Source organism: Ciconia boyciana, chromosome 7 (assembly GCF_034638445.1).
Source record: "Ciconia boyciana chromosome 7, ASM3463844v1, whole genome shotgun sequence".
Lineage (NCBI taxonomy): Eukaryota > Metazoa > Chordata > Aves > Ciconiiformes > Ciconiidae > Ciconia > Ciconia boyciana.
In genome coordinates, this window is record NC_132940.1 from 9,014,296 (window position 1) to 9,040,482 (window position 26,187).

At 40.1% G+C, this 26,187-nt stretch overlaps 1 protein-coding gene across 1 annotated transcript in view; it reads left to right on the forward strand.

The window, feature by feature from the left end:
- The window catches only part of AGBL4 (AGBL carboxypeptidase 4), a 988,954-nt gene that overhangs the window by 518,520 nt on the left and 444,247 nt on the right, over positions 1–26,187 (forward strand). Inside the window, exon 6 of the mRNA XM_072867873.1 lies at positions 5,407–5,446. Coding sequence (XP_072723974.1) covers positions 5,407–5,446 — 40 coding nt within the window. The remainder of the gene's footprint in view (positions 1–5,406; positions 5,447–26,187) is intronic.

The following is a 26,187-nucleotide window of genomic DNA, read 5'->3' on the forward strand; positions in this document are numbered from 1 at the left end:
AAGTCCTTGACTGGTGCAGCAACAACTAAAACATCTCTGTATGATCAACACTGTTTTCAGCACAAATCCAAAACATAGCCCCACACCAGCCACTATAAAGAAAATTAACTCTCTCTCAGCTGAAACCAGGACACCATAGACATGTGAAATTCACCCTTCAATACATACTCAGCTTTATTTTGTGAGAAGATGCACTGGTTTCAATTACTCTTATGTTAACCCAGTCAATTTATAGAAGAGAAGCACTAATTTAGAAGTTAAAAGGAAAAGGCACAATTAGTAACAACTTGTGGCAAAGCTTCCTAGAAAAAAAAAAATCATGCACTTGATTTCAATTTTAAACCCTCTGAATTGCATAGTAGATTGAAGGTGGTAGGGAGAGACACCTATTCAAACCACATTAAAATTAGATGGAAGAGATCAATAGCAGAGACCAGGCTGGGTAAAATATATTTAGGAAGACAAAGTTCTCCTGTGGTCCCAGAGAGTCAATTCCAGCTTCGTGTGGGTGGACTATAGCAAGAGATGTTAGTGAGATGGGCAGCCTGCAGTTGGGTTCATAGCTGCAGAAAATACTGTCCGCAGAGTGAAGGCAGTGAAACAGCACAAACCCAACGAGAGATTTCCTAAAGCTGAAGTTGATCTCAGCTCTGGGATTAGGAGTTTTATATGGAGACTCAGAGCAAGGCAGGTACAGATGCCCTTGCAGTCTAGAGAAAGCCCTGCCAGAGCACCGCCGTCTCCTGGGATGTGGGTGCATGGGACTGCTGAAGGAGCTTCCAGCACAGCAACCTCACGTGTGTGATACCTGGGTGGCTGGCTGCCACCTCCATCTCCACTTACCAGCTCTGCTGGATGTTGGGGGCTTGGAGATGATGTGCTGGGACTGAAGGCAGGGGTAAGGATATCTTTCGGATCCTGGCTGGAGGAGGAGTGTAGGAATAGGAAGATGACTTTATAATTGCTTTTTTTTATCACTCTTTCTGACTATATTGACTTTATACTTGACACAGCTTTGGCTGGCAAGTGAGGCCCAGATACATTCAGAATTAGATATGACTAGGCTCATTCTTACATGAGAAGAAAATCGTCGGTTGCTACAGAAACAGCTCCATATCAGTCTCATGGGGCATCTTTGCATCTGGCTTTTTTTCCTTCTCTTTTGCTAATCTGTAGATAAGAGTCAAAGCAAGTGCAGCACATCCCACATCTATATAAAAGGTTGGAGGAACTCTGCAGAGAGCAAAGTGTGAAAGAACATCTCGTAGATAAGCTAAACTTAAATGAATGAGTTAATTTACACCCCCCTACAATTATTTTTCTAGTTTTGCAACTCTCACTGAGTTAATTGAGGTGAAAATTAAATGACACCAGTCAGCAAATATTTTAAAGACCACCAACATCAAGGAAGAGAAAGGAGGTACTCAGAAAGGGAGTTACTAAGAAAAATTTAGGAAATGATCTGAGGGGTGAATTAGAATCTGTGTCGAGAAAATTGCATATTGCAGTGGAATAATAATCCAGACTCACTTTCAGGCAAGTTGTTTAACTTGATAAATTACGGAATTAGTTAAAAATAAGTGTATATTATGGGTGAACAGGGACCATTCTGCACACTTCAGACCAGCTCACCAGCGAGGTTTTTCAACTGGTTTTCTAAAATGTAATTAATTCTTGATGCTTAGTAGATTAATATTTATTGAGTGAATCAATGCTTAATTTATTAAAAATTTGCCTTCCTTGTATTTTAATATGATTTATTACTCATCAGTGCTTATTGCATTAATTAAAGATTGTGTTAATTTTGTGGAAGTGAACACGATCTGCTGCAGGTTTGCTGCAGAGCCCTAATGCACTGTAGGGACGGTGCCTCTGGGTAGTACCAACGATAGAAAACTGCAGGAGGTGGGAAGCTGGTATGAATTACCAATGGCCTCTTCCTGCCTTTGGGCTTTCAAATAGCCAGCAAAGTGAAAATGAGGATGCTGCCCCTTAAGGGTAGGACAGGCTTATAGCAATAGAGAGACTGTGGTGATACAGGGAATCTTTCTGTTTGCCTCTTATAAATTATGGCTGATGCTGTGGAAATCATTTTAGTGTTTCTCATGGAATGCCTTTTTGTCAACGTAGGTGAAATCCAGCCTTAGTGATACGGGAAACTGTCACCTCTCGCCCGACCAGGGACTGTAGTCATTACATTTCAGCACTCAGGTTGTAAGTAATTCTTGGGGCAGTAGGTTGCCTGAAGATTGGGATAGTCCCAAGCATTTCTGCAGGGGCAGGTGCTTGAGAAATGGAAAATTACTGAAGGCAGAACAAAAAAAGCCAGACATCTTGTGAGATGAGTCTTGCAAGAAATCTGTCAAAACAGGGAAAGGGTGATCATACTGGAGGGGGGCAACAGCTGCAATTTGCATCTTTCAGCACTGAAGGGAGAAGCGAATATATAAAGCCCCACAGCCATGATACTTCTGATGCAATTATTTTATTAATCTTTGTGACACTTGTAATGTTCCTCTCTTTAAATTCAAATTCTGCTGCTTTTATAGCTACTCATAAGTGTGCCTGCATGGTTTTTAAAAAAATCCATCTAGTTACTAGGCTGCTTGCATCCAGCTGAGCCCTGGAAACTGCAGAGAGCTAGCCCCTGAGATCTGAGAGCAGGCTTGAATTTCCGGAAAGTGATTGGATCCATAATTAGTGCATTTTTGCATGTTTAAATGCATGATGCTGGAATGCACTTTGCTGTTTCCTCCTCTCCGGGGCTTGGGTGAGTGTGCACAAACTTCCCTTGCTGAGCTAAATTAGAGAAACCTCTTCAAGGTCCCCTGAAGGTCAGAGCAGAGAAATTTTTTCTCTCGCAGTGCACCGGTCAGACAGTAACCACCGTGCTCCAGCCTGGAGCGTTTGGGTGGGGCCAGTGCCAAAAACCTGGTGGCATTTCAAATCCCTTGCAGCAGTTAGGTGATAGATGCAAAAGATCAGTGCTGCTCCACTTGAAGTCAGAGAAATAACTTGTGCTTAAAGTTCAACACATACACAAAGATTTCCTGGATCTGGACTTAATTTGTTTTGTCCGAGGCCAGCTTGAAGGCAATGTCCAAACAGGAAAAAAGTTACAAACTGAACATTTGACTTGTAATAATTTCATTTTATTTCCCATTTTGTTTATCCTATTCTATATGCTTTTGTTTTCCTGCAGTATCAAGTTAAGCTATTTAGGTTTTTTATTTAATGTTTATTTTTACCCTAGTTAATAGACTCAAGTCAGGACCGGGGGCCAGCTGGGCTACATGCCTTTCTCCCTATTCCAGATCTCTACATTTTGCAACCTTCTTTCATGCAGGATATTTATATTCCACCTTTTTTTCCCAGTGGAAAAGCTTTCACAGAGTATAGGTTTTGGATATATATTTTCTGCTCTGGCTGTTCATTAGATATACAGCATTTGGAGTTCCAGTTGTGCTGAGAAATGTAAGCAAAGCTTTTGGCCCAGTGGGTGCTAAGCCCTGGCATTTCATAGCTTTGTGTATATGAATCAGGATTAAGGCACAGGATCTATATAAAATTTAGCTCATTAGGAGATGTTTCATCTTACGGCTCCCACTGGGGAGGTGGGTCCTTTGCTTACGCTATTGCTCACTTTGCTTTATTGCTCCCTGGGAAAAGAGGGTGGGGTGGGCAGACCCCAGCAGCGTCAGGACAGCATTTCTGAATGGCTCTTGTGGAGGTGACACAAGGCAGCAGCAGAGTCTTCTGCTCCCTTTTACAATTACCCTGGCACACCTGGAAAAAGGCTTGGCATAAGCTGGCCTCAGTATTTGATAATAAAGCAAATGTGATCAAGCACACCGCTAAGGTCATACTCAGAATGACTTGTCAGAGTTAAGAGAACAAGGAGTACCTACGAAAGCAGACAGGAATGGATTTTCTCACAAATATGATTTGCGTTGTACAAGAGTTAAGGTACTGAAGGCCAGGAAGGTTTCAGAAAATGGGTTTTTTCAGCCTGACACCCCACTCAGCTTCCCAGCAGGCCACATTCACTGTTGGGCATATAGCTCATATAGGTAAGTATATTCAGTGGATGATCAACTGTGTCCATACACTTTAGCCAGTGAAGCTTTACTTAGAGAGGAATGATGGGTTTGGAAAGGAGTTTAATCAGTCATAATTTCCGAGGAAGAGCATTCATGGTAGGGTATACCAAGTCAATGTTTCCTCCTCAAGGACTTTCAGCTGTCACCCAGGGAATACAGTGAATGCAGTGATGAGAATTAGATTAGAAAAAGATCAATAGGGCTGACAATAAATGAAAGTAACACAGACATTATTGAGCAGATTAGGAGAGAGAAATTAAACCGGACAGTATAATCTTCAATGCCAGCTAGACACACTAATGTTGGGCAAAGTTAAGGAGAAGAAAGTGCTGTGAAGAAGAGGCAGTAACAGTCTGTCTGTGAGATGGAGAAAGCCTTGCTGGTGATAGACAGCTCTCAGCCCACAGAAAGGTGGAAAAGGATGATAAGGGTCCAGGAGCACGTGGATTTCGGTGGCAGGCCACAGAGAGGCAATGGTGGGGAGATCACCTAAGGCTGCGAACACGGAGTAGGCAACAGCTTGGGCTACATGTTACAGGGGAAAGGGAACCTCAGACACACCCCACCATCACCAAGGCATTGGTGGGACAGCTTGCTCCAGGCAAAAATTTTCCTAACCTTCTCATCCTACAGGTTGGTTTGCCCTGTGAAGGTTTGCAGCCCTTCCAGAGACTACTCTTTTGTTTAAACTTGATTATTTGCCATAATAACTCCCTGTATTTTGCTATCTGTACAAATATCCAGTGATGATCAAGTCTGGCAAGCTTTTGGGGTGAGGGATATCTGGTGGCAATGAGATCCATGGGCTGACTGTGCTCAGTATGAAAAGAAGCTTTCCTTTTATCAGTCTTGAGTTTGTCTAGATCCTCTTACATGTCTTTGAAAGGTTCACCCCAAGGCGATATAATTGTGTTTGATCACATACAGGCTATGAGTCAGTGACTGATATGAATAAAGAACTTAGAGTTTCTTGTCTTGGTTCCTTGTCTTCTTCCCTGTGGAATCAGAAATCACTTTTATAAATACATTGGTCCATCTGTGCTTCTAGCTATCCATTTCAAGTATATGTTCCAGAAAAGAAATAGTAACACTTTATAAGTGCAAATAAAAACACATTAAAAGGACTGAGCAAGGGGTTTTTTCTTCCTCATAAAGTACATGTGGATCCCATCCAAAAGAGTTACTGTGAGCCATGTAACTTGTAATTAATTCTGCTATAAATGTCAGAACACTTACTTCGCAGGTCTAAGCTGACCCACTAAAATTAGTCCCCTTTTAACAATTCCTTTTATAATTTGTTTTGCAGCAGAAACGGCAGCTTGACCTCCTGACAATAACCAGCCCTGGTAAGTGAGCTCTGCCGCACGGCTCTCCTCTTTTTCTTAAAGAGATGGTTGTCTAAATGTGTTTCTTCCCCCGTCTCTGACATGCAAAATGAAAAACACTGTTCCCCAGAAAATCTTTCACGTAATAACAAGTGACAGCTATATTGTGCTTGGCAAAGCCCCGGGCAGTTATCCGTTCACAGAGCTGCCTCTTCAGACCTTTACTCTATGAATTTGAGTGCTGATATTTCTTTAAGCCTCCTGGGGTTACAGTTAGTGGTATGTCTGCAGGGCAGATGCCCTCAAATTCACAATGTGTGTTCAAGTATCACAGAAATGCAAGTTTGACTTTCCTTGGTGGCAAACATGAGCAGTTCGGGGGGTAAGGAGATGGTGGCCCTCTGTGTGCGTGGTGGGAGACAGGAGGTCCAGGCTTAGGTCTGGAGAACCCCAAAGTGGGTCAGAAAATATTTAGGTAAAATTAAAATGCTCTCAACAATCTGCTTCATAATGGCTTCTGGCATTTGCCTATTGAGGAGATAAACCAAAACGTATTATACTGGGAAAGCGTTGGGCTCTTTGGCATAGTGCATTTCGAAGGTCTCAGCACTGTAATTGAAATGCCGGTCGTTTGAATAGTGCTTCTCTTTGATCTCGGCTCTTAAGGCTGGGTGGCTTTTAATTTATTGCTATTTTTCTGGCTCAGTTTCTTTCCATTAGCTGCTACAGAAGTTTTCTGCCCACCAGCTTCAGATGTACACCGTGCTTGAATGGTGCTACCTTTTGGTTAACTTTTGCAATTTTTCAGATGTATGTACGTATTAAGCTTTCAGTTTGGCTTTAACTGGGACTAATGAGTTCTGGCTTTAACTGGGAATAATGTGTTAGCGAAATGAACAGGTGTTATGGGAAGTGAACAAAATGTGACACATATTTGCTCGGATAACAATTTTGTATCAATAATTGTTCTGACACTCTAAATGTAGATATCATCTGTGACATGGTTTCTCCTTCACTAACCTTGTTAAAATAATAAGAATTAAAATAAGGAGGAGGAACACTTTGTTGGGACAGATGTTTGAGGCTATTGGCAATTGCACCACATTTTTGCATGTTCACTTTTCATGCAGTTTGCAATTATGTTAATGTATGCTCAGGGCACTTGCTGATAAAAGCAACAATACAGTGTGATACAGCCATTGTCACTATTCTGACTGTAACTTCAAGGACAAACATGGCACATTTTTCATTTTTCGTATCTTCAGCATTCCCTATTTCTAGAGGAAAAATAAAAATATCTCTGAAGGTCTTAATCATAATAAACACTCAGATCTTGGATAAAGGCACCAAAGTCCACAGACTTTTTTTTGTTTAATAAGAGAAAAGGAAGGTTGGGGACCAGAATAACTTAATATGAGACTTCTCTGTAAAATGAATTTATGATACCTTCCTCATAATTTCAGATACAGTATTCACTGGCACAATGAAAGGGCTGACTAAGTTGAGTTTGTGCATAGATGTGATCACAGTAAGTAGCTATCGCTTCAGATCTCTGTTTAATACAGCAATCTACTAAATCAACACAGCAATTAGTTGGAAGGATCAAAATAGCTAAATACTAAACCAGCTTTCAATAACTGCGTAGGTAGACATACTGCACTAAAAGGGGGAAAAAAGCTTTCCATAACATGCATTTTTTCTGATTACCCTTTCCGATATTACCCTTTGATATTTAGCCAGAAATCTACAGTAATTGGCTACATAGGAAAAAAATTAATATTTGTGGCATGATTATATAACTGACTGCCTACAGTTTTGCTTTCAGTAAAGGCATTTTCAAAAGAAGCCTGATGCCGGATCAGGCCAAACTTACTTAAGAGCCTAAAGCTGAGATTTTTCGAAGAGGCTGAAAGAGTTAGGCACTTAATTCCTAGTAGGATTGGAAAATGTCAACCTGTGGATTAAAGGGTCTAGTTTGGGCCTTACAAATACAAAAATAAAATAAAATAAATCATAGTCTTGAGGCTTTTATCTATCTTCAGAGACTGCAACTTTTAAATATTTCATTCTTTGAGTCCTAGCTCTAAGATCTGACATCAACAGTCTGCTTTTACAAAGTTGTGATATCGTTTATGATGGCTGAGATCAGCCATAATCACTGTCATCCCTTAATTTACTGATTCAAATTAGGGACTGGGCTATTTATTTGCAGCTGTTAATCCTTTGGGAGTTGTTCCTGTTCTTCACCTTGCTGCAGGCAGGCAGCCTTCGTTTGTGGTGGAGGTCACCCAGCCTTATTTATAGTATGAAAGTCCTCCATGTCTCACAAGCAGTATCAGCCACCAAAGCCTTATTGCTTAATTGTAAGAACAGACAAAGGACTTCAAAACCAAAGGTGACCTCTGTGATTTGCAATTCTGTCACGATGAATATCATCTTTCTTTTGTGTGTGTGTGAAATTCTCGAACCAGTTTTTGTACGTTTAGTCAGGACTCGCTTGGTGATCCCTTGCAAGTATTACAACAGCTCTTCTTCATGTGCCACTAAAAAAATTTCCAAAAATTGATCAGCCAATGAATGAGATTAATGGTATTATTTTACCTTGCAATTAATGTCAATAAAAGGCGGTTGAGACCCAAGTGCCAAAACATTCAAAAGAGAGTTTGTGGGATCACAGAAACCTTAACGCTACCTCACGGCAGCCATGCCATTTCCCCCGGCCGTGGTTGTTGCGCGATGCCCCAGGAATCACCGAGGGGTGGGAAGCGGTGCTTGTTCCTCGCGCCCTGACTCCCCACCCTGCCCGCACTGCGAGGGCGACCCGCCGCTGTCTCTTGCCTTACTCCAGATGCTGGACTTCAAAGCGCGTTTGTATGGTAAACTGAGCAGGTATAGATCATTAATCTGTAACCTGGACTGAGGGCACTCTGGAAAGAACTGGGGGGAAAAAAAGGAAAAGGAAGAAATGCAGAGCGTGAGAGCTGCAGCTCCAGCCAGAGATTTTGTATGCAACATACAGAGCTGACCTGTTCCAGCGCCCCTAAGAAAACAGCTATGGAAAGCAGTGTGATGTGCCCCAAACTGGAGGAAGTCTTTGCTTTGCTGAGGGTCTCCAGAAACAGCCCGACACAAATGATGCATAAGCTGGGAGCGAGCCAGACTCCCTCACGCTCAAATATATTCCTTTGAAGTAACTGACACCCATGTAAAATGTGGAGGGGAGTTCACTGCTCTGCCTTACTGCTGACTAGCTGGAGGAATGTTAAGTTAAGTTTATCAATGCTCTCGCCACACTCCTTTCTTCTTGCCCCTTGACATGTGAGTTACAATTAGACTGTAACGCGCTGTACGGTTCAGGGTGCCGGAGTCAGAGCTGATGTGCGCAGTGGGGTGGGGGAAAGATGTTAAAAATTCATTAGTAGCTGGCAGGGACGTGCTGGCAGGGAGTGGGACGTAATGAGGTTTAAGTTTTGGTAATTTAAATTTTCTTCCAACTTAGTTTTACCTCTGAATTTGATCCAAAACATTTCCTTAACACTTATTCTAGTTGACTTTGCGTTTTAGAACCAAATCTTCAGGTGGTTTAATTCGGCCTTGCTGCACAAAGGAGCTGAGGATCTGCCTTAAGTTCTACGTGATCATGTTCTAGTAACGCTTTGAACATGCACCATACAATCACATCACATTTCGTGGTAACCACTCAATAGTTGCAAATAAGATATCCCTGTTTTCATAGCTTTTCCATGGAGACAAAGCTTTTTGCATCTCCTGTGTTTACGATAGTAATACAGCTTTCCAATTTCTTTTCCCAGTAAGGTAAGTTCATCTCCCACTGAAGTATTTTTTAATTATTGATACCATAAATGGAAGTGTGTTGGAAACTATTGGCTTTGAAAATAGCTAACGTGATATTATCCAAGAACCATCAGGAAAATTCTTTTGAAATTCTCTTTGATTCAGCCATCCTCAGGGCTTTATCCTTCTCTACCAGTCTCTCTACTGCCAATTTAAAATAACATGCTCTTGAAATCAGTCCAATGTCAGGAGAAATTCATCAGCACCGTAGGTGCATGTTTCCCAGATGTATATAAACCTACTACGTTTGGCAGCAGTAAATTGATTGCATTTAAAAAACCCGGGGTAGTTGAATATTCCATAGTGCCCCGTTTGGCTACAGCATGGAATATAAAGTATTTTAAGTTTCTTCCAGCTCTGTTTTAGGTGAAATAAAGTAAGAGCTGACTCCATAATTCCTACCTTTTGATTTACTCAGATTTTCCTCTGACCACATTAGAGGTTTACATGCAGGGACGGAGTAAGATATTCCTAATCTCTGTGGAGCAGCATTGAGATTTGATCAGAAATGTTAATGAATTTGTGTGTGCTTCCCCCTAATATTCAAGCTCTTACACTTTTAAACAGGGAAAAAAGCTTGATTTTGAAAGTATTTATCAGACTGATCTATGTGGTGAAATATTCTCCCCCCTTTAATATCGTCAGTGCTGCATGCTCTAAAAATGTCTCCATTTCATTAATTTGTGATACACTGCTACACTGAATTCTTTTAAGGTGGCTTTAGTTTCTGCCATACATATTTTACTGCTTTAAATTATAGATATAGGACTGTTGCCTAGTTAATTTCCTCTGGTTAGGAAAATATATTTCTACTCTCCTGGCATTGCATAAAGTGATATGTGGGATTTGCTGTATTTTTTAGCTGATTAAGTTTTGCATTTCTACATATTACTGCTTATGAGATCTCAAGTAAAACTACGTAAAGGAAGGAGAAGTTTTACAGTATATTTGAAAGTTTCATTTAACTATAAATTCCACCACTAAGCCCCCCTACAAGACTTTTCCATTACCTTCCTGGATAGTCTGGCTATCTACTTCTTTCTAATTGAAGCATGAAAATAATATGAACTCAAAGTCATGAAGCTATAAGACAGGTATTAGTAAAAATGATACAGAGTAATAAAATGTGACAAAGTTGTTTGCTGCTAAAACTCGGGTACTATTTTTGCTAGTCCTTATTAATTAATAGTACATTGATTTTGGTCTAAGTATGTGTCAAGGGATAGCATCTGAGTTTTTAAACAGCCTAACATAATTACTGTTTGTGTTTGTTAGTGAAGCTTCACATGCTATTTTATTTGGAAAGGTGGTGGAGAAAAGAAGTTACTTACCTTTCCAGTAATAATTGAGTGGTTTAATGCTCAGTGATGGATAGGTGTGAAACTATTTCTCATACCACTAAGACACGGGATGTTAATGCACCCATTTGCCCACAATAATGTAAAATAACTTGGGGGGACAGTACTTCATTGCTCAGGAAGGCAATAGACACCAAACGGTTTGTTTGAACCCGCAGTACAAGAATTTATTTACCATACAAATAAAATATATGCTGAAGTCTCAGCTCAAAGTGAAATTCCATTGTTGTCAGTCTTAGCTGAACACTAAAACTACACGATGAAGTTTGTTCTAGATTTGATGAAACTTGAGCGAGATGAAGTACTAACAGAGAGCAGAGAGAAAACATGGACTTTTTTTTCATGCCATTAGGTTGGTTTCAGCTGTCCTGAGGCTAATTAGGAAATTTGACTGTATCCAATTCCTCATCTTCACTGTATCTGAAGAGCTGTAAGAATTTCCATTTGCTGTGATAAGGAGAAGTAATATTGTTGCTTGTAATTACTTATTCGTGCAGATCAGTACCTTACTAATTCTTACTTATACCTCTCCATTTGTCGGAATAATGACTGCAGAGATGCTACCTGCTCACTGAACGGTGCTGCTGTTCCCACTGTCTTTTCCCTGCACAGATGGTCTTCACTCACATGTCCCAAGAGAATAAGTCCACCCTGATCTTTCTGCCTGTCCCCTGACCCATCCCCATCAGTCTCCCCAGTCACCTTCTATATCCATCTCAAATATCAGCTTTGAGATCTATTGAAATGACACTTTTCTGATCCAATAATGAAACCAGAATTTATTTCCATTTAGTTGCAAAATATTTACTTTTAGTAAGGCTGTTTCATCCCCACCTTTGCATTTTAAAAAATTGACCTTTTTTTGGATACATGTAGAATAAGTGATATTTGCGAAGTCGAAATAAGACCGCAGCGAAGATATTCTAAAGGCTAATCCATTACTTTTGAAGAAAAATATCAAGCTTTTCCACAGTACCTTATTATTATTCTGGGTCACCATGATGTTTCCATGCACCTTGGCATGTCCCTTTAATTGGATCCTTACATAGGAAGGTCCGGCACAGTTGCATTGAAAGCTGACATTTCTAACTAACTGACCTTTTCAGGCCCAGTGATACTCCTATAATGATTATCCTCTAGCATTGTTTGGACACAATACCACATACTTCACAGCACATAAAGAATATGTTCTTTGAGAACTATTCAAAATGCCCAATCTCAAGTTAGCAAAATGAGAAAATTGGGTGCAAACATTCATCAGAGTGTTATTGTGCAGGTATCGATTTGAATGCCCTTTCATTTCTCTGGGAAAAAGTGTTGTATTATAGAGCTCTAAATTAACTTCTGTTCTGTTTTTTTTCCCCAGTAAGTATAAAAAGGTCAAATTCATTCATAAGGCTGAATAGATTTGCAGGATATAAGCAATAAGATAGCAATCAACCTTCAAATAACCTTTAAAGAGACAGTATCTTTTCTTATGAACAGTAATTGATCTGCTCATTAAGTCACTGCATACTCTTTGGGGCTCACCTAGGCAAAAATGTGTAAGACCTGTGACAAAGGCTGTCAGCTAGAACAAAACAGGAATAAATCCTCATGTGGAAATACAAATATTTTACAGGTTTTGGAGGGTGTAAAGGTGGTGAAAGGATTGACACTGCGATGTGAATTCCTTGACTCGACTGTCATAAGGCTGAGTGAAAAAGACATAAGAAAAGACCTCAAAGTGTGAATTTGGTATTAGTGAGGACGATGATGATGGCATGTTCATACATGCCTGAAACTTGAATACATCTTCAACTTCCCTTCTGAATTTAGTGGCTAACGTGGGAGGGAGATCACTGCAGTTTGCCTCTGGTCGGTGTACGTATAGGGGGGTGTACGTACAGGGGAACTGCTGCAAGGGAGCCTGCTACACATCGCGTCTGGCTTGCCACGGCGTATGGCAGTCCCTCTTTTAAGAAAAGCCAGGTTGTCAAGTAATGGCTTTCTTTGCACCATGAGTGCCTTTTGGATGTATGGGGGGCGAATCATCTCTGCCTACGCAGAAGGAAAACCTGCGTCCAGCCTGCTGTAGTGCTGGTTCCCTGACTGCAGCCTGCTGTAACCTTCACACGGTCCTGGGCTGTGTCTCTGCAGCTCCTCTTGTGTAAGCCAGGGTGGTTAAAGGGCTGCTGGCAATTTTTTCAAGGAAGCACTAGTTAGCCAGAGACTCGCTTAAAGAACTGGGATTGTTGATTTAAGATACCAATCAGAAGATTAGTGTTCTGTCCATGTCCGTATTTCATTTCTGCATGTAAATCCATGTTATGTTTTTAGTATTATTTTTATGAATTGCACATACACTGAGGACTATCTGTGCATAATTGATTACAAGGAGTTGTCTTGGTTTTTATCTTTGATCAGAATTTTCAGAAGCAGCAAGTATCCCAGGTGACGAGGCTTTTTATGCTGTAAATGTTTGCACATAATGCTTTCTGTTTTACTTCACAATGTGCAGAATGAGCGTCTGGCTCATTTAGAGAGAGTGAAAACGAGCAATTCTGTGCACAGGTGTATTGTGCTCCTTCTCTTTTTGTGTAAGCTTGAGGAAAACTTAAAATAATCCCTTTTTTCCTCAAAAAAAAGCCACCCTTTCTTGAGTGTCAGGTTTTTTTAGAGAGAATGGAAAGCTTTCTTCCTTTTTAATGAAATTTTAATTTGCAAGGGCATCTGTATGGAAACAGCCTCTTCACTTAGGAATATTTTTGTTTGCTTGTTTAATTCTCTGCTGAGTGACCTGAACAAGACTTAGTGAAAATCAGTGTATTAAATATCTAGAAGACGGCAGAGGATTATATTGACACTACAAAATGGAGTACAGTGCAGAAATGCATGAGGTAGCAGAGACCCGAATAGCAGAGCTGTGCAGCTCGCAGCAGACTCACCAGTGTGGGTCCAGATGCTGACAAGCCATGTTATCTGGGTGCTATGCCTGAGACAAATAAGCCCTGACTTTTTTATTTTTTACTGGCCTTAGGGTGCTGTCATTCCAGTGCTGCTGAATTGCACCTGGACCTGAACCTTTGCTTGTGACTTTTTTTTAACCTAGCCGGGCACATACAGCTAACTGTGCTTCACTTCTATTTTAGTAGCACCCATGTATCCCAGTCCACAAGGATGTCATTGTGCTGGATGCACACAGCGTGACACCAAGCTGTGCCCCTGAATAGTTGGGGACTTAAATATAATGCAAGGGGCAGTGGGCAGGAAACATGGAAAAAGAATGTCAAAAATAAAAGATGATTTTAATAGAACTGCATTTTATTTTTGAGAGCTGCCCACCACTGTCTTTGTGTTCTAGACTCCTGTCCCTCTTTGCTACCCCTTTCCCCCGATCTCTAGTGTAACAGAAAATGGCAAAACAGTGATGATTATACAGCTACAATGGAACGGAGTGGGGAAGAGGGGAGCTGGAACTGCACAAGGGACTTTTCCTTAGCTCATTTTTTTTTTTTCTAAGAATTGCCAGTGGGCTCATTTTTTTGATATGCAGAACATATTCTGTTAAAGCAGTCAGCCAAGGTCACTGGGAAACCCACAAGAAAGGGTAACCTAGAGCCTTTATTATTATTTTGAGCTTGTAACTTGAAGGCACAAAGGAATTTTTAGGAGAGATTTGAATGGGAAAGGTGTGATGGTTTTGTGAATTCAGACTGAAAGTGCAGGATAACCCATGGTGGAAAAGTGACTTGTTCATCACACAGCTCAGTGCAGTATTGGAGGGAGTTATCCGAGATGCTGCTAAATGAGGTAACATGAGTACTGTTAAGCAGTAGTATCACTGCAGTGTCCTTAAAAGCAGGTTAAAGGAAGGTGAAATACTCTTTTAACACCACGGTCTGCTTCTGATGTTGCAGCTAGCTGTGGTATCTGTACCAGATGCTGCACTGGACCATGTAGATGCTCTGAGTGCCAGGGCAGAGAGTGCTGGCAGAGGAGCACGGCACGGGAGGGGAAGGAACACAAGGCAGTATGGGGTAAGGTCTGCAGTGGGGCCTGGGGAGAGCAACATAAACCGTAAAGTTGTATTTGCTGGGCCATAGGAATCAAAATGAAAATAAGTGTGTTCGAAATATCTAGGAGACAGCAGGTGATTATATTATTCTTGATGTTTTTATTCTATTACCTGCCCTGCTGCACAGCTGCATCCATTGTCCTTATCCTCTGGGGACTACTGGAAGGAAGAATCATTTGTAGAGACCCTGATTTTCCTGCCCATACTCAGGGCAGTCTCAGAGCTCCTGTCATCCCCTGTGCTAAACCCGCCTGCTTGCTGTTCCTCCCAGGGATGGTGAGGGTGCAGGGCCCATGGCTGGCTGCAAAAGGAATCCTCATCTGGTCACTTAGACCTGCTGCAAATTTGCTTTGGGATCTGATCCAGAGCACTTAAGTTGCCTCTTACTTGGACCAAACCTCTAACTGTTGTCAAAGATTTGACAAACCTGGCACTGAGAGCAACTTCATGCCCCGTGTTAGCGTGTGATCCCGAACTGAACCCCCTCGCCCCAGCGGATGGGCTTGAGTTTTGTTATTCAAGCACTAAAATAGCCTTCTCTATACTAGAAAAACTTCCTAAATGGTCTAGTTTGAGCACCTGGGACAGCTGCTTAGGGCTCTGGGCTGGACCACGGCCAGCACCATGGCCAAGCAAGACGTTCCCATCCCTCTGCACCCGAGCGCAGGTGGCCACCTCTGCCATAGCGTTGGCTTTCACACCGGCCGCGTGGACACTTGTGGCATCTCAACAAATGCCTCCCGAAGCAGGAGCCGTGGTGCTGTGTCCGTTTGTACCTAGCACAAATAGAGATGCTATATAATAGTGCTGCTACTAATAAATATAAACCGTATAGATGTCAGGTTGCCCTGAGAATGTATTCTCCCCACAAACCAGGCGGCTCTACTGTGGTGCTCAGGAATTAACTGCAGGAGTATTACTCTCTTAAGGCTTTGTGTTATAGTTCTGTTTTCTTCACCTTTAACCCCACAATGGATTATGACCATACTTTCTCTTATAACTAAATGCTCTTCTGTCCTTTGACAAAACAGATTTGTGTCTTTTCATAGCTTTCTGTAGAGGGCTAATAATACATAGGAAAGCTTTACTGCCCACAGGAGACTTTGCCTGGCCATAATAATAAGAAATGCTGTTGAAAAGTCATGATCAATGTTAATTCAGTTATTTTTCATTTTCTTTTTTTATAATGAAATCTCCTACTTTGTGCATTTTATCCAGTGCTACCCCATGAATTGGTCGTTGGAGAGAGGGGTCATTGGTTATAAAAATGAGTTCTTGTTGTTTGTCCTCATACAAAAGTAACTGCAATATTTTGAAATGATGAATTTAAGGGAGGAAAAAATGTGGAATCTCGGATGTACAAAAGATGTAAATATTGTTTTCCAGGTTTTATGGGTCCCAGATGCCTCCTCTAATTGCATAGCTAACCCTGAGTTTATTAAGTTATTTTCCAGAGTCAAACTCATTTGTAAACATGTCAGAATAAAAACTAAATTTAAAAAAACAAAACCTTTGGATTAGAATTCTGGAGTGATAAACAAACTAATTTAGAATGTATTTGCATGTAATTTACATGTGCCAAAATAGGATTGCATGTGGTTTGTAAATACAGGTCTTGAATCTATTTAACACTACAGAATAGCACAGAAGAAATTAATTGTAGCTTAAAAAAAAAGGTTAAAATAATAAAAAGATGGCTTAAAATGGCCCATGTTTGAATGTGATTCAATGTGCAGAAACTGGTGAGGAGAGATAAGCACCCAGAGAAAGCTGTAAATTCTAGAAGCAACATCTGTAGTAGTTAGAAGACTATGTTTTATAGCAATCCCTTACCTCCCCCCATGGACATTACTATGGCATGCAGTATATTTATTATTCACTTTCTGCAAGAGATGTTTTCCTAGCACAGCCTTAAAAATAAGGCCTGTTTCCTTTCTTTTAACATTCAGACTTGTTCAAAGGCAATGCCGTCAGCTTCCATTTGAAGTATCTTGGCCAGTCTGGCCTGTACACTTTGGCACAAGATGACAATTTATAATTATCCTGCTTATTACAGTGGTACCAAAGGATCAATCAGCAGGTAAATCCTCCACTTTGCTAGCTACAGTGTCCATCTGGAGAAGACCTGTTGGTCACTGGTGCCTGCAAATCTTCCAACCTCAGTAGACAAGGCAACTTCAGAGAGGGAGGAGAAGGTCATGCAAGCCAGGGAGCAGCATTGGTGATGGGACTTGTAGAGTGATGCTGAAGGGAGGGGACACTGAGAGAGGGAGAGGCTTGGAGCAATGACCGCATGGAGCTGGCAAGGTCTTGTCAGGAGTGTCGCAGGTGCTCGGGGTGCAAGAAGATTCATGTGCTGGTTATTTCTGTTGTTGCACCTGCCAGAAGGAGGCTCTGACTGAATCCTCCACGTTTTTTCAGCCCAAAATAGTACATGTCAAGAGGCAGGATGGAGGATACCATCTATGCCTGCTGCTTCAGAAATATGCAGGACAGAGGGAAACATCATCTGGAGATCTGAGGTAGAAGGAGAGACATCAGCGATGACAGGTAGCAGGTCTTGCTTTGGCTACTCGACTTCTGCTCCTGCTGTCAATGCTGAAATGTATTCTGGGCTTTGGGATTAAAGCAGCCATGGTTTTGGGGGAAGACGAAATGCTCTTTGGGTAGACAGGAATTGAGTAAATCCTAATGCAAGGACTGAACTTAGTACTGAAATGCATTACTGGAGTTATGGGGGAAAGGATGCTTTATTTACTTTAAAAAAAGAAGTAATGCATGTTTTCAGGTTTGTCTTCAAATACCAAAGAATATCCTTTTCTATATTCATAGCCTAGCAGCCCGGAGCTTAGAAATAGCGGCAAAGTGGTCCTGCAACACTTGATGTAACAGGGTCTGTAGAGCTCATCGGTGTTGAATCTCACTTGTTTTCAGACTTTGCTGAGAGTAAGTAGAGATGTAAGAATTTCCCCTCTGAATCCTGTAATTTTTTTTCTACACTGGCTTCATTTCATACATTTTCTTTATTTTTTAGACAAGGGGGAGGAAAAAAAAAAAAAGGAGTGGAGGGGGGAAAGCAAACTTCTTGGGGCAGGAGACAGAGCTTTGTTGTATATTTGCTACTCAGCATTTTGCTTGAGTACCACAGAAGAATATTTATTATCAAGGAGAACCAGATATCAGGAACATTTCCATAATTTTTTCAGGTCATAATACTTGTGTAGATATGTAGATAAATGTCTCTAAATATTTTCTTGTACTTCTTATTATTTCATCTCTAGAATAAATTAATTGTAGCCTTAAAAAAAGGTTTTATTTCCCATTTGGCTATGAGCCATTTTGTATATCTGCTTTAAATGTTAATTATTAATTAGGATATAATCTATTTAAGTCTCTTTAGCTGTCCATTTCTTCCAAAGAAGGCAGCTGGATGAAACAAAAAGATGCATCATTATATAGATGATAAATTACCCTCTCATCCCAGGAGAAGACAGTTTCTCAACACTAAGGTTGAGATATACCAGGGGCTGGAGTGGAGGAGCCTCCTGGCTTCTGTCCACTTGGTGTTTGGTACATAGTGTGAGTCTACTAAGACAGCTTTTATAATTAAATTATTGGTAGTAGTGGAGCATCATTCCCGTAACTTCCATTCTGCCAGAGTTACTGTTGCTGGTGAATGGACTTAGTGGGAGGCTGGTGGTAGGTGAAGTGTTTTTAAGTTGCATTTGAAAGTAAGGAGTTAGAAAAACAATAGCAGGTGATATTTTAAAAAAAAAAAAATCCATCAAGTAATAAAAAGCTTTTGCACATATCCCAAGTGAAGTAAATCCCTTATGTGAAGATCAGTGAAGCTGCAGCACTAGTATGTCTTGCAAAATCTGCTGACTGAAATTGCTGTTTGGGCGGGGGGGATTACGTATCTTTATATAAATGAATGGCTTCTTGACAGAAAATATGTCATGGCTACCTTTATCAACTGAGTCCTGAAGATGAAATGTGAGGCTGGCAATTAGCAACAATGACCAGCTGTGAAAACAGGAGTTTCTCTCATTTATTTTAATTATATTTTTGTTCAAATATTTACATATTTTATCTTTCATTTATTGCAAATTTTATTACGATTTGCAACAGCAAAGGAGAGACTTTGGATTAAAATTTTGTATATTTGTGTATTTAGCTCTTTATTTGCCAAGTTAAATGCAAAAAAGAGCCCTTGTTTATATGAACAGTATCTATACGGACTTATCTATATGAACAGTTGAAACGGTGGGCATTAGATTGCATAGCTCATCAGTCTAGCTTCAAACCTTACCAAGCAAACAGCTGAATGACTTTGGAAATCTGCAGTGTGTTTCTGAAACTTTAAATGATACCATTGTGTTGCCTGATGCAGCTTAGTGGTTCACAGATCAATGGCTGGTGAAGCCAGAACATTTTCTCCTGTATTTTATCTGTATCCATTGTTCATAGAGGATCAGTTCCAGAAAGAATCAATGTGTCCATGCTGACATTAACTCCAAAAAGTTCCCTCACTGGAGCACAGACACGCAGTCCAGTTCAGATGCACGTGCAAATACTGTAGAGTTAAATTACAGACATGTTTGTAATACTGCCAATATTATGGCCTGATTTCTTTTATTCTAACTCAAACTGTCCTGTGCTGTTGAGACATTGCTAAGAAACACAGAGAAGACAGACAAAATTGAACTTTTGTTCTCTCCAGGGCTTGGGTGGGCAGCTCAGGCAGATGGTCCCTTTGGGATCCAGAGCCAGAATACTTGCATGCCTCCGATTTCCTTAAAATGTGGCTGGCAAGAGTGATCTTCATCTGTGATGGACCTACCTTGGATGATGAAATCCAGAAAGCAAGCCACTCCTCCCAGGATTATATTTCATTATATAGAAGCTAAAAGCTCCTTAAGATAAATGGACGCACTGCCCCAAATTTCTATGCAGTAGTACTGACCTAGCTTTTACCCCTCAGGAGTGAGATCTTCGAGTCATTGCAAATGTCTGCTCAGAGCACAAAAGCAGTCAAAAATGCAAACAGAATACTTGCAAATATTAGGAAAACTAAAGGACAAGTTAGATGAAGCAATACGCTGTTCTCCAAATAGGTGGCAGAGCTAGCAGAAGTGCTGTGAAAGACGAGGATGATCAGTAAAATGGCTTCCATCTGAAAAGAAATCAAATAGAAATGTGATTTTTCTGTAGGAACTGCCACGAGTCTAAATGGAGCTTGAACTGCATTTCTAAAGTTCATTGGGTTTTTTTTTTCATAGTTAAAAAATGCTGCAGCCACTGCTGCATAGCTGTATTTTGACCCACATGACGATGGTTAAATACAGCAATAAATACAAGTTACTACTGGCCCAGGGATCATAACAAGTTTATATTCATTAAGGGTGAAGAGAAGACGATTGCAACCTGTACTATGGTTTGCTCGAGAAGGACTAAATTCCCACATCTGTAGAAATTTCTTAGCAAATATTTAAACAGAAAATGTGCTCTTTTTTCTTCTTTTTTTCTTTAAATAAACTGTATTAATTGTGTATCTCCAAAACCACATGCCTTGACATGAAAGAAAACAACTTTAGCTAAAAATCCATTCTGGTTCAGTGATACAATGAAGAGAGCATGAAGAAGTAAAACTCAAATATTTATCCCCAATGGGAATAGGGGACATAAATAACTATCAAGTATAAATAGAAGAAGGGGGGGGGGGGGGAAGGAAACAGACATGAAGGAAAAATCCACGTAGGCAAAACTAAAAGTTCTAGTTTTAGTATATTTGCTAGGGTCTCTTTTATTCTAAATAGACTAAAACTCTACAGGTTTTAGTTCGTAATGATGATGCAGAAAAGGCAGATGTGTTCAGTAAGAGTTTCTTTTGGTTTCTGTCACCTTGGGACGAAATGCTTTGAAGTCCAGTAAAAACTGGAAAGGATGTTGTTCTAATCTCTGTTAGGGATAAACACTCTTACATCAGCAGACTGAGACAGACATTTCTTGTACAGGAGTCCTAGAGGAGCTGGGATCACCTCGGACCCAATGCCGTTGCTAATGAACGTACCTTGGAACTTGGGGGGATGCCATTTTATTGTGCAAATACTCAAAAAAGCAACTAGTACGACTCAGGTTAGCACAGACTGGTATTTTCACAACAACCCCTAGGAAACTAATTAAAAGACTGATGGAGGTTTAGTTAGCAGAAGTTAAACACCATTGAAAGGCAGTCAGCATTTCATGAGAAAGAGGATTTGTCAAACAATTCATCTCAGCCTTTGAGTATGTTATAAATTTGGTTGATAAAGTTAGCTGCGTAATCTTTTTAAGGTGTTTGATTTAGTACCTTACAACTTTTAAAAAATATAGAACGTATTAAATAGGTTAAAGATCAGTCAACTGACACATCTCACAAATCACTCATCATGGGGGAATCTCACTTGAACAGGGCTCTCTTTAATGGGTTTCTTTTCATGGTAGTGGGCCCAATGCTATTTCTAATGATGATTTGTCGGTGATTAAAACGTCACTGTTGAGCGGTAAAGAAAGATGTAGAGAGGTTAGTCACACAGTGCAACCTTGATCTCTTGATGGGCCGGATCCATTCACACAATACGCATTTCAATATAGGACAAAACAGATTTCTGCTTCTTAAAGCCAGGAATGCAGCTGAAGCCTGCTTAATGGAGCAGTATTGACTGAAAGAACTTGGGATTGTGTTCTTCAAGTAATTAAACTGGATGTAGCCTGGAACGGTATATACCCAAACCAATTTTTTTTTTTTTTTCTGAATATACAGAATATACACAGGGAAGTAGAATGGGTCAGAATGTCAAAACTATATCTCAAAATATTTTATACCTCAACATGTGCTATTCTGGTATCCCCTTACAAAGAAAAGGCACTGAAGTATTGGGGAGTTGAGGAAACATTTTAAAATATAAGACTTTAAACTCTGTTTAGCTCATCAAAAGTGAGACAGGGAGGTGATGTGATAAGCATTTGAAGGTAGGCTCTGAGTCTACTGATAGCGTGTGTGTGTCTGTTAATACAGACAACTGATCTAAATTACTCTTTGACTGATATGTGATTTACCTTTTGTATAGCAGCCTTTGGTGCATGTACGTATTCATGTCTGCGTTAATGAGAGCGCTACACTCAGAAGCTTTAATGGAAGTTATGTCTCTGTGTACACACGAAATAAGAGGTCAATTTACAAGCAAGAACATATTTACAGCAAAGAACTGTCAAAAAATATTTTGTGTATCTCTCATAATCAGGACCAGAATCCCATGGCAACAGGCAAAGGTCTTTTGTACAGCACGATATGGACTTTAAAGCGTAGTATTTACAGTAATATTAACTACACTGGATGGTGCGTGAGCTGGACTGGTGTTCTCCAAGGCTGGCTGAAATGATATGAACTTGCTTACTATGGAGGGATGAAATCATTGCTTGCCTGAGTTTAGATTCAAGTAGGTAAATAATTTACAGCTCTGTTTTGCTCTGAATCTCTATATAATGCTCAGACGCTGTCGAAACGGGCAGAGTATCATAGAAAGATTTCTGGGAAGATCTGCCCTTTAGTCAAAGGAGATAAACATATCTGAGTGTTACCAGGGTGTGATCAAAGTGAAGAGTTGTTATGCTAGTAGAGAGCAGTATAGTTAGAAAAGCTACCAAGGAGAAGTGATAACAGTCAGAGTTTAATAGAATATGTGAAGTTTTACTGTAGTTTCAACACAAGAGCAGAGCTCAGAAAAAAGCTCTCAAATGCTCAGTGTATTTTTTCCTGACTTTTAGGTCACCAGTTACACCATGTAAGCTAGTAAAAATATTTCACGTTGTGTTAAGCAAGGAAGACATAAACAAAAGAGCAATATGGGAGTAAAGCATAATAATTTGTCTGCTGAAGTTCCATGAAGTTAATAGCACTACATGGACAAAGGAGAAGATGCATACAAAGCAAAAAATGGCTGGATCAGGCATAGCATTGACAGTCCACCAAAAAGGACATTTCTGTTGCACTGCCTTCTTCTTCCACTTTGAACAAAGTGTCCAACATGATGAACTACAGCTGGAAATCTTTGGGCTACATTGCAATGTCCCAGAAAAGAAAAAGCTGTTGAAAGCATGCAGAATAAGGAGCGAACAGAGCAGGCATGCTTCTGAAACAAAACCATATTGCTCTTATTTCAGATATGGAACTCTGACAGCATCTCACAAAAGTTAAAGATCAAACTAGAAGTGGGGAGCTCACATCGCTAAACTAATAACATGGAAGAAAAATAGCTTGCATGAAGTTGAACGTTACTTTGCTGCTTTACAGGACCTTTTTATTTGGGTGGTTGGAAGTTTGTGTTTCCCCTTAACAAGGCAAAAGAATTTAATGGCTTAATATTGTTTGGAGTTGAGTGAGTGCCTGCAGGCTTGCTTGATGAGAAAAGTGACATCCTGAGGAAACGTACAGCAAATTGCAAACAAAATCCTTATTAGTAGTGGCAGTTACCTCCTGGAGTAGGATTGATTTGGAATCCCTGTAAGGATAGTGCTCTCCTCGCTCAGCCAACTTGACAAATAAGAGCGTTTCTTAGGAGTTCATATTCAAATTGTGGTGGTGGTAATAGGATTTAACTTTCAGATTCAAAACAATTAAAGCAAGGTACTGAATGTCACTGTGCCTGAGAGATTAATTTTAAAAGTTACACATGCACCCCTTTTCCATTGTAAATGCAATAAAAAATGCTGCTGCTTCTGCTCATCCTTAGAGTGTTTATGAAGAGCAGTCAGGATTCAAAGATTCGGGATGCCCCCAAAGAATGATAGTATTCACTGTGGGAATCCATGTTTTGTCTCAGCTCAGAAACCCAGAAGGTCATTTTGATCCATCCTCTGCCATACTCTGGAATGTGGCAGGGAGGACACAGAGATAGTCTGGACTATTTGACAACAGCAATGTGAAGCAGCAGTCATGTTATTTTGGAAACCTTTTTTTCTAAAAAAAAAATTAAAAAATAAAAAAAATAAAAATTCCTATGTAAGCAGTGTAATAACAGCCTTGACAGGAATCAAAAGAATCTGCAGTATTTGTTTCGTTTCCCATCAGCCACTACTCATGTCACTGCAACAAGAAGTGAAAAGTACCGAAATGTTTGTTCCTCTTTGCCCCATACAACTAAAATATCTGAAAACATGTACTTTGAACATGCAAAGAGGCTCTGGAGCAGAGACAATTGAGAGAAATACTCTGATCTAATCCCAACTCATGTTGCTCAAGCTCTGTTTAGATTAGCAAATTGCATGGACTGACAGAAGTGGATTTTCAGAGCAGAACAGTTGGCATCTGTTCTGAAGACATCAGACTGAAGACATCATACCTATTTTATATGTTTCTGAGGTTTTTACGTTGGACCAGCTCTAGTCTGCTCCTGTGACTTGAATGCCTGTTGGTGGTTGGAGCACATCTTCTAATTTAATTTCTTCTGAGGGGAATCCATTTAGAGTGCTCCAGGACTGCTCTGTGATGTGAACCAAAGCATGAGAAATGCAGATAATCAGGAGACTGACTTAGGATGTCATATGGAGGAAGTAAACGTCTCATTAACTTACTAGTTGCCAAACATGTTTCTCCCAAATTCCTGTTTAACTCAGGGCACCACCAAAATGCTCTCAAATTGGTTTAGTATTGTTTAATTTAGTGAGAGAAAAATCGCTGTTAACAAAGTAAAATAACAGCTGTTATTGTAATGCATCATGTGGAAAGGGAAGCATCTAAGTATTTGCTATTTTATGTTTTGAACAATATTTAGTAGTTGTTATCTCTGTCGCTGGAAGGTTGGACTTCTGCAGTAGATAAACAAGACGGTGTTGATCTTCACATGTGAAACCATTCAGAAATGCTATTAATACATCTGTTAATTAAATATGCGCTCATGTCCTGCATTTTTTAACTTAAAGTATATTTTACCATTTTAAAAGGGCCATTAATAATCAGAAGGGACCAATGATACCAGAATTACGAGCTCACTAGCCTTCTAAGAATTCACATGTTGCTACCCTGCAATTTGGCTGCAAGCCTTGAAAGTTGCATGCAATATTTAAGGCTTCAGCCTGCCATGAGATCCGTTAGGCGCGTAAGTAGATATTCTGCAGTATCTGCTTACGTTGCATCTCATGTATGGTAATAGCCTGTTGTGGGTGGATTCCTGAGCACCTAGAAACAGTCTCCCCTCCTAAAACTGGCAAAACAAGATTCTAAGTCTTTTTTCAGTTTTCTGATTTGAATTAATATTGCACTTGTATATGCTATATTTTCTATAGCCCAGGAGGAAAACCATGAAGTATGGTCACATTTCATGCATCAGGGCTTGATACGCAGGGTGTCCCAGCACACTGTAGTACTCCATTGCCAAATGCATTTTTCTCCTCAGGAAACGATTGACATCGATAGGTGCTGGAAATGAGGCAGTAGGTTAGCTGGTCACCAGTCTGTTCCTCTAATGATAATGCCTTGCTTTTCAGGAACTCTCAGCAATCAACTGATCTCACTTCAAGAAGGATTTGATCCTTCAAGTATCATTGATACTATCTTTTTATGGATTTTTTGTTTCTTCTATGCAAATTCTTTTTAGAGGTTTCCCTTTTATGAAGCACTTTTTTCTCTTCTCCCCTTGAACTTCTATGACTTCTTACTGAATAGTGTGAAGGTATTTTTTAATTTGTCTCCAATGGGGGAAAAAGTAAAAAATTTGATCACGGAGTGGATTGAATACAATGCAATGGGGTTTTTTTAGGCTGTGTTATTCATTCATCTGTTTAGTGTTGATTCCTTAAAAGGTCTGTAAGGAGAGAACATATTTGATAGAAGTCTGAAGTAAAGCCAAATGAGAGACTGATTTACCCCAGAAATACTACTCTGTTTAGCAGATTTGTTTGTACGACTTCTCACTTGGTAGCAGTCATTTCCTAGTTAGTATAAACATGGTCCACTTTCCAGGGTTACTCTTTGTTTGTATAAGGGCTCTAGTCTTTTACACACTAGATATCAGCTTGAAGAGTGTGAAGACCTTATTCAATGACACACCAAAGTCATTACCTCCTGAAAAAGCTGGTACATTAAAAATGTCTGAGAACATTTCTTCAGTTTCATCACAGCATTGGTCTTTTCTTCTCAGTGGCAGACTTGAAAAATTTGACAGGGTAACCTAACACTTCCAGAACGGTGTTAGAAGAAAGATGCTCCTGTGCATAAGAAGTAGAAATAACATACCATAAACCATACTTCATATCCATAAGCCTTTCAGGGTCTGGGTTATTTTTTGAATTTTAATGGAGAGTATGCTGAATGCTGACAAACAATTATTGCTAGCTTTGTAATGCCTTTTCTAGGCTCTATTTGTAAATTGTGCCTTCCGTTTCTTTTCTTCTACGTGAATGAATTTGCAGAAAGCCAGGTAGACCAGAAATTTCCAGCAGTGGCGTTGGGT